General features: G+C 40.7%; 1 protein-coding gene across 1 annotated transcript in view; it reads right to left on the reverse strand.

Annotated features, from left to right (window-relative positions):
• The window catches only part of LOC118428444 (ras-related protein Rab-37-like), a 75,782-nt gene that overhangs the window by 47,476 nt on the left and 18,346 nt on the right, over nt 1-9,960 (reverse strand). Inside the window, exon 2 of the mRNA XM_035838509.1 lies at nt 1,002-1,112. Coding sequence (XP_035694402.1) covers nt 1,002-1,112 — 111 coding nt within the window. The remainder of the gene's footprint in view (nt 1-1,001; nt 1,113-9,960) is intronic.

A 9,960-nucleotide genomic window follows, 5' to 3' on the forward strand; every position in this document is an offset into this window, starting at 1 on the left:
TCAACAAATAATGTGTCTTTGAGCGTCTAAAACAATACTCACAACACATAGAAGGCATACTCAAGCCAATCAAAACGACCTTCAAGCAAAATGCACACCACGCCAACACAATATACCATTTTAGCAACTTATTGTTCACACTCTCACACATGACGTTATCTGCCGGTGTAAAAACGGTCACGTCCGAGTCACGAGCTCCCCGAAAATCACCGACAAAAGCCACCAATTTCTGTGATAATCAGTTTTGACACGACAAGATCTAGTTTGATCTTGAAAAGAATGCCGTTATTGATTTTTTGAGCTCAGTTTTCACACATAAATGTACCTCATGCCATTATTCTATCGTCACGTGTGACTTTGAGAGCAAATATCGATTATGTCGCCTGTGTCGGTGATTCGAGAGGACACGACAACAGAAAGACTCGTCTATGTTGCGTGTACGTGTATGAGGGGCGTGTTTTGTATTGTTTGTTTGTTTGTTTATTTTATTTTACCAGGGTTACATATCGCCATTTTTGTGTATGTTTATTACATGTGTATTAAACTATCATCATGTTAATTACACGTGTAATAAACGCATCGTCATTACCTCCATGAAACACAGAGGTATTGTTTTGGGTATGTAAGTGTGTGTACGTATGTGTCTGTGTGTCTGTCTTTGTGTGCGTGCGCGCGCGCGCGTACGTGTGTGTGTGTGTGTGTGTGTGTGTGTGCGCGCGCGCGCCGCACGTGTGTGTTTGTGTGTGTTTCTGAATGTTTCTGGTCCGATCTTTGGGTGGATCGTCATGATATTTGGCATGTGGGTAGATCTTGGTTGATTGTAGCTCCCTGGCGACTTTCCTTGTTCTATATTTGTGCTACATGTGTGCGCCACGTGTGTTACATTTGAACGCCAGATTTATGTGTGTATGTGACGGGTGTGGTGTGTGTTAGAGATGGTTTACATGTGTGTTCTACAGCCATGTAGATGTGCCGTACGTGTGTGGTGTGTGCACACTTACTGTGAAACCGATGCCGACTGTAGCCGAGAAGGACCCGCTCAGAAACTTGCCCTGGTCAAACTGCACCAGTAGAGACGTCTTCCCCACGCCGCTGTCTCCAACAAGAATCGTCTGGGAAATACAAATTGGGTAAACCTAAGTTTGAACATATTAACTACCAGGAGAATACGACCACTCTTAACCACAGTTTAGCTTCAGAAATTTCTCTCCCATTCTCTCATCTATATAAACAGCTGTCTCATACAATATCTATCACGTTGCCTTACATTGTACCCGTTGTCACAGTTATTGTGCAATAAACTTTGACGTGACTTGACTAGACATATCTCATTCAGTTCTTATCTACGTTTTTTTCAAACAACTTAAAGAATAAGTCTCAGTCTTCCGTGGCATTTGAGCGGTATTATATTGTGTGGGATCTCAGAATAAACAATAAGATAAATAAGACTGGACGGATGAATCGTTGCAACGCCCAGGAAGGACAGTGATGTATTCTCATACGTCACATAGAGGGTAATTGGTCTCCGGGAGACACTCTGTGGAAACTATGATCAGCCACGATGACGTTATCAGTGACGTAACGATGACGTCTTGACAAAATGAGGTCAACGGCCATGACCCCACTTAAAATATAATCTATCGATTTACGTCAAATTCACAAGGAATGTTTTGTCACACAGCAAACATTCATTTATTACGACGTCACACTGAAATGTTGTAGAAAACACATTTTTTCTAAAACTTTGACAAGAATCTTCTCAAATTCCACTTAAATACGGTAGCGGAACCTTAAGAGATATGACCTTTGGTCGATCAATATGAACGGCGCCTTGTACCAACTGAAGGAGACGAGTTACAGTGGCTTCCTTACCCTGCTATTGACGTCTTCATCACTTATAGCTTCTACATATTGTATTTCATGGTGCGTATAACGTGAAACCAAATTTGTTGACATATTCTATTTGAATTTTCTATCAGATGGACATACAAAGATGTTATAATATTAACGTGAAATATCATTCAATAGATCACAGATGTATGACTGAAGCAACACATTGGGAGTTTACACTCTTCAAGATAAAAGCAGACAAACCCCAATCAATGTAATATCTATTTTGAGGACAAAGGTTCGTTACCTTCTAAATATCATTTTTGGATGCTAACATCTTCATTGATCTTCCACTCCCTGTGGTTAATCTTTCTTGACAATAAAATCATATTCCCAAATTCAATCACTGTTACAGACCTCGAGACCAAAGGCCGATGTAATACCTATGATATAACTAACGACCTGTGACATGGCTATTCGTTCTGTTGGTTTTATTGTCGCCTATGGGCCTGTTCCATTTACTGCTTTAAACGCCAATGGCTCCATTCGTCTGTCTATTTAGATGAATTGATAACTTTTTTTTCTTATTATAAAGCTTTTCTCATTATCAAGTCGACAACTTTCGCCTCGGGTCAGCAACGTGGGCGTTACTTGATAACTGAGTGCGTTTTTCAGCCACAATATCGGGAGAATAGAAGAGCTCCCCAATTTTTATACTGCTGTGCAACTTAGACACAAGAGACTAGATATAGAAGACCATCTATTTCACTTGATTTAGAGATTTAATTATACTATAAGCTTTACGCTATTGTGAAAATACCATAGCATATCCAGATAAAAAGATACATAAAAACAGAATTTTCGCTGCAGTACCAAGGTCAAATACCAGGTGGTGCAAAACTGACATTGACCTTCGTCTTCCCAACACCTTCCCACATACCAAATATCATTGTAATCCATCCAGAGTTTCTTGAGTTATGCTGACTACAAAAATCCGGAAACATGTGTACAAACAGACAGAGAGACACACCCAAAAACTATTCTCCATTTTTCATAGAGATAATGGAGTTACCATAAGATCGTTATTCTTAGAAAGCGCAAAACCCATGTAACTTAAGGGAGCAATTTAATTGTAAACGGCATCTGTTTATCAAAATTATGCCATAGAATTACAAATGGACAGTGTGGTTGCACGCGTCAGGGAAAGACTCGGTAATAATTGGTCTCTGGCGGAAAAAGTAACGACAATTAGACAAAGAATCTCTGACAGATATCCAATAAAGTTGTCCCAGCACCATGAATCTAGAGACCGTAATGACTACGCTGGAACGTGAATTCATATAAAGGCGTGGGGCTTGAATGTTAGTTGAATGGGCGTAAGTTTTATTTATGAGTTACGGTTTCGTGGAGCTCAATCGAATTCTGCTCGCTAAATGAAGCATATTTGTCTATCATTGTACTGGCATGCAGAAATCATCATTTATACTATACACCCCAAATAGGCATCATTTGCAAACGCCAGCACTTTAAGTGTTATATTTGACGAATATACATATGAAACGGTTAAAACACATGTCAAATCATAACCGGGTAACCACTCAAGGGACAGAGGAAAATGGCTGCTGAGGACAGGATGGGGTTAACAATGAAAAATAGACGGGATTGTTTTAATGTGGCTTGTTTGTGCCTGTGCATGGCGGTTGACGGCCAGGATTGACTGTATTTCCTGTCTGTGTGTAGTTGTCTTTCTCCACTGAGGTACTGCTTTGTACTCGTGAGTTTGCTATTTCCTCTTATGACTCTACTGTTGATAGATTCAGCTACCGCTAAGCCTTCTACTTTGCTTCCGTCTCAATCGTTTTCCAACAGAAGCAGTCACCGGTCACCTTTACATACATCATCAGTGTTATGGGAGCGTCATCTCAAGCTTCACACGTTTTAAATACGCCGGGGTGTACCCGACAAATCTCCCTGAACATCGTCATTAAATCTAACGAACTCCAAGGGAGAGTCAAGGAAAGTCCTGAGAGATAATGTGCCTGATGGATGAACTCCGTTCGTGCATTCTGTGCCTACAGTAGCCCTCTTCACAGTCATAAAATATGCTTGATGATCAATCAACGGAATGGAAGCATTTCTACGAAAGTGGGAGAATAATCAAGGGAACGTTTATATAAAAGACCAGGTGGGTGAGAAATGCAACTTAAACTAGAAAGGCCGACATTTGCTTGAGAGCAAATGCAGCATATTTCAGCCATCTCCCTCCCCATGCAACAATAGACTATTCCAAAATCACCCATGTGCAAAAATCGAACACTTTTGTTTAAAAGTCACTTCCACTAATGACACTTAATGACACCCAAAAATGAATCTTACAAAATTCCTAGGGCTCTTCCAGTGCACGCCATGTGAATTTGCACAATAGACCAGTCCAGAAATACTCCCACTGAAAACATGGCCAAGGTTGAACTAAACAAAAAAGGCATGAAAAGGTAAAATAGACCAGTCCAAAAACACTTCCACTAAAAATGGAATATTGAATCATCACCTTTCTAAAACTAAATTTCAAAACATCCCCATGCATCCGTTCGTGCATTCTGTGCCTACCATAGCCCTCTTCACAGTCATAAGATATGCTTGATGATCAATCAACGGACTGGAAGCATTTCTACGAAAGTGGGAGAATAATCAAGGGAACGTTTACACCAGGAGAGTGAAAAATGAAAATGAAAATAATAAAAAAATGAAAATGAAAATTTAAATTAAAAAAAAGAGTAATGGGGGCAACGTGAGCAAAAGGTTTCTCGGCAAACTGCTCCCCGATATTTTTATCACTTTCATCACACATGTCGAATATAAGATGTAAGAAGAACACCCCTCCCCACAAGTTACTCAGCTCAGGTGACCAATGTGAGGAGTCTTGGGAGATGTTCATGAACACACCTGCTACCTGCACACATAGATTTTGCGATTGCTTTACTGGGCCCCAAAGGTTGCCAGACCCGCAAAGCACGGCAGTACATGAACTTGTCCAGCGTGCTGAAGACAGATCTTAATCGCAGGGATATTACCCAGATCCGTTCACAAAAAAAACACAACATGCAAGGCACAGTAGAAAATTCTGAAGAAAGACTGTGGCATGTTTTAACGACTGCAGGTAACGTTACAGAACACAGTGAATGATGATGATAAATGGTTCCACTGCAGCGGTGATAAGGCAGTTTTGAGATTGTTATTGGGCGTAACCAGGTCGCTCTGACAGCCGGTACAACAGAAACCCAATAATCCCGTGATTCACAGGTGGGAGCATAGAATTCAAACGATGGTCCGTTTAACCGATCCTTCGCCTGATTCGGTCAATCAAAATCAATTACTCATATTCTATGCATGACAACTTCAATAATTCTTTCAGGGCAACCGACGATGTATTTTATGCTTAGAATGTGCTGCTGTAACTGTCCTCAGTTTTACACTGTCTCATACGAAAACAGTGCTATAAGATGTGAATGTTAGAAGTTGTCGGCTGCAGAGGCTTACAAGTTCAAGGAAAAAGTCTGTAGCTATTTTGCATTCCGCAGTCTCGAGTATGCGGCCCGCAACATGTATTCTACATCCACGCGGCTTTATATTGACCCGAAAGCACTGTGCGAACCCTAGTCTTACGGAAATAAGCTTCATCTTTACATGCAGCCTGGCATGTGGACTAGCAATGCAGCAGAGATGAGCTGAATTCGGGCGAACATTTGACCTTCAACTTTGAGCTACCCAGCAGTCTAGACCCGTCACCCGTACTTTATAAGATCCATGCATACGTAGGAGAATTAGGGCTGGCATTGACGACCTGTGATATTAAGCTCAAGAAATACCCACAAAACCTTTCCAATGCATTTCGATTAGAAAAGAAATAGAATCGGCAGAACGGTTGGCTTTCTGTGTGTTGTCTAGAGACCGATAAGTCATCGGAGTCTGGCGCCCATCTTGTTTGGTTGGTAAAGCCCCGGTCACAAGAATCGTACGACGTCCTTGCGATGGCATATTACGCCTATCGCACGATGATCACAGTGGATCGCAGCTAAATCGTAAGCAAAATCAGCCATCGCAGAGCATCGGATGATGTTCAAAATTTTTCCAGCGTCGTACGATTTTTCACTTGTGTCTCTTCTGTATAGCCGTCTGACCGTTTTTGTGCTTCTTTAACCAACAAAATGTGGACATAGCTGTTGAATACCTTCCTATAATATCTTTAACTGTAAAAATTTATTTTAAAAAAACCATGACAACAAGAGTATTACAAGCAAAAGTTCAAATCAAGCGTGAGTACTGGTATGGTTATCTCGGCCTGCTTGCCGGCTATACGTGTCAGGCTCTTTCGAAGATCGTATCATGATATGCTATCAACAAAAAGATGCCATCATACAAAAATCATATCATAAGCATTATATCATATATATTTCCGACTCATAGAGCCTGCCTTTATGTTTGAGTTGTCCCCATGGTTATTACGATTATGGTAAACTGACCCAAGACCGACGAGAGCTGAGATTTGGTCTAATTATAAACTCACGTGCATGAAGCGATCAAACAATTGTCTGCATCACCTGTGCGGGGCGCGCTGTTCTCTGGTTGCGACTGTGGCAGTTGCGACTGATATATTTTCCCTTTTCGTCAATATCGGCAATATCAGGGAAAACTGAAACCATCACAACATGCTAAAAATTCATAAATCTAAAACCTCATCAGTAGACAAAAATTGCCGTAATGAAGTCTGCTTTGGGGGCAAATAAAATCTTACGACGATAGCGAAATTTTGAACATGTTCAAAATCCATTTCAGCTCTATTTTCGTCATAGGATGCTCCCCGATTTACTATGATTCACCTGCGATTGACGCAGGTACGCTCTTATGACCTCATCGTACGATGCATTACGATTCTTGTGACCACAACTTTATATATTTAAACCATTGCTTCCGATTCTTCCCCGACTTACGACGTACTGCGCTTATGCCAAGCATAAAATCGCCATCGCAGTCAATCGTACGATTCTTGTGACCGGGGCTTAACCAACCAACCATAAGGGAAAACCTCACCATACAAAGGTAAGAGTGCGTTATCCAAACCAATTACTCCTCCTTACACGGAAAGGGCAAGTCTGCCTATCTTTTTTTCCCTTATATTCTCGAGAGGTTCCCAGGCATATGCTACGATCTTTTCCATGACCGTGTAAGTAATGTTTTGTTCTTGTGACAACGACACTGCACGGCTACATAGGTTCATGTACGTTTGATGAGAACTAACTTTGGAAAGTAACTTGAATTCCGAAAACATGGGAAAAAACACGTCTTCTCTCTGTACAGCAATGGTAAATTCGAGAAGAATGACCGTCCGTGAATGGTGAATTTGACAAAAGGACGCGTGTAACACAATTTTTTATACCCTTGGCCTTGGGGTATGGGGTTGACGCGCTTTCAATTACTTTTGTGTCATATATTATTTCAGTCATACACATCATTTAAGTTCACCTGTTTTAAGATGCTGTATTTATGTTTGCTGTATTTATTACGATGCTGTTTTTATACCTATGTTGTTTACGTTATGCCTTTTATATGTATAGTGGAGGCACTAACATAAGTTTGACACCACTATGTCTGTCACGTCTTCGAACTTAACTGTTAATAAAAAACACACAACCTACATGAACAGTTCAACTATCGCTACTTGTGCTCCCACCAGCTTAGTTCAGTGCCCAGAAGTGGTCTCTTGGCCTTGCACTGAACAAACACGTTAAAGAAAACTACCACCAAAGTATTACAATAAAAACGAGACACGAGCTGCAAAATACAATCTCATCAGCGATATCCCCTACTCTGAATTCCGGTCCCGTCTCGGCGTTACGATGCTGATTCTACCTCTAACCACAACAGCTACCACACTGACGTACACTTTTAGCCGCCGCTTTGCTGGCTATAGGCACTCCGTGGGATTTGCGTGGCGGAATTCGCGGTAATTAGCTAACACGCTGTGGCTGGCAGGAATGACCACCACACCGCGGCCCATTTGTTGCAGTATATATCCGTTAAGCTGGTTTCTCACTGCACTTGTGGCACCGGTGTGGCACTGCGGGGTTCGTTCATTGCGGCACTGTTGTGTTATATTCGCCGATTTTTTTTTATAATTCAGATATTGCGTAATACGTAAACGTATGACTTAGAAGACAACGAAATACACAAAGAGTGAGAAAATTCGTTCTTTGTCTCATCTCTGAAATTCGTTGAGTTTCTTTCAAACCCCGCAGTGCCGCACCGGTGTCCCAAGTGCAGTGAGATACCACTTTTATCAGGTGCCGCCAAAAGAGAAGATTTTGACGTCAACTTCAGATTCAGTTCTATTTGTACAAATGACTAGATATTAGGATTTAGACTACTTAAGGTTAATGGTTATTAACAAATGGTTATATACGAGGCTACCGACAAGGAAATTCCTCAGCATTCTATGAGATACTACCTCACCGAACAGAGCAAGCGCAAACTGCTATAAGATCGAATTATGTTGACGATATCATTAAATAGCATTTAAAGAATCTTAAATATAGACTCCCCTAGTTACATGGCCTAACTAATGACTCTGTAATTATATATCCTAAAGTGTGAAGGGTAATAAAGAATTGAAAGACGAGTTGAATTCTTAAAATAACTCTGTAATTAGTACATTATCATCCTAATATGTGAAGAATAATGAAAAATAGACAGATGAATTGAATTCTCACCGAACAACACTACAAGATACATTTTCCTCTGATAGATGTGCTCGTTAGAAAAGGAGTTAGAAAGAGCCTCATTTAATTGTGTGATGTACGGTGTTCATGATAGAAAACAGAGTGAAGAATTTGAACTAAAATCCAGGCCAGAAACGTTATGAGTGTAGCCATACTTTATTATCATGGAGCCCATCTTTCACAGCTAATTACCAGCAACTTATATCCATATCCTCTTTTAGATTCCTCACAACATTAAGTGTGCTGTAAAGACGGGACATAACATTCTTTGCGCCAAACAAATAGTCTCTAAGCCAAATCCATTACAGACGTGTTTTTATGTTCGAATCGTGAACAGAGTCGTGAACTGATGCAGCCCCTGACGACCTTCACGACCACTTTGGTAACACAGACCGTAAAATATCCATAAACACGAGACGATTCTAGCGGCGCTGTAGAACCAGCCAGAAGGGGCCACGTCTGGTCGGATGGAAAACACGTCCAACGTTGTTAACGTCGTCATTTTTCTAATGCTCTCCGAGACCGTGCTCAAGTTTGATTTATTTTCGTTCAAAGACCCACACGAGCTTTACACGATGCGAGACCTGTCCCAGGTTCTAACCATCTGTAATTATTATTACAAAGTAGAATACATCATTGCTCAAAACTTACAGAAAACTGAAAAACACTTGTTAAAGTGGGGACCCATTGGTTATGCACTGTTAAATTAATTTTGGGAGAATGCAAATTGTCTTTCCCGGTTTAATTTGCTTTTTTGTACATCCACTTTGTTTTGTTTTTTATTTCAAAAATGAATAAAGATTATGTCTAAAAAAACACATCTGTAGGTCCTCGAAAGCGTACGCCACACAGACTGAAACAAAGTGCATGTCCCAGTAGAGAGAGGGAAGGGTTGAGATGTAGATCTCCAAACAACTTTCGACAGTTGATAAAAGGTAAAGTACGAGTGTCTCTCCTCTAATGATGTTTTTATCCTTAGTAGCTGCAAGATGTTTTGAGAGATAGCGTAATTCCTAAGAGTGCTGTATCTTTACTCCCTATAGGTAGCTTCGTGATTGCTGTTGACGTAAACTAGCCCAGGGAGCTTTCATGTTGGCTGAACTGCAGTAAGTACGACATCAATCATGTTTATATCTACTGTGGAAGTACACCGCAAAGATGCGCCAACACTACAACCACCTGTTCGCCAATTTCATGTGTTGTTATCTTCGCCAGCGAAGATTATAAGATTGCTTACTTGGGTCTGTATGTAGGTCAACAGCATATAAGTCGAGAAATTGTGGATGGAACTTTTTGATTTTTTGTAGGTGTGTAGCGGTTGTCGAAAGCAAGTTTGAAATGGTTTACCTGGCGTTTT

This window comes from Branchiostoma floridae, chromosome 13, assembly GCF_000003815.2.
Source record: "Branchiostoma floridae strain S238N-H82 chromosome 13, Bfl_VNyyK, whole genome shotgun sequence".
In the NCBI taxonomy this organism is placed as follows: Eukaryota; Metazoa; Chordata; class Leptocardii; order Amphioxiformes; family Branchiostomatidae; genus Branchiostoma; species Branchiostoma floridae.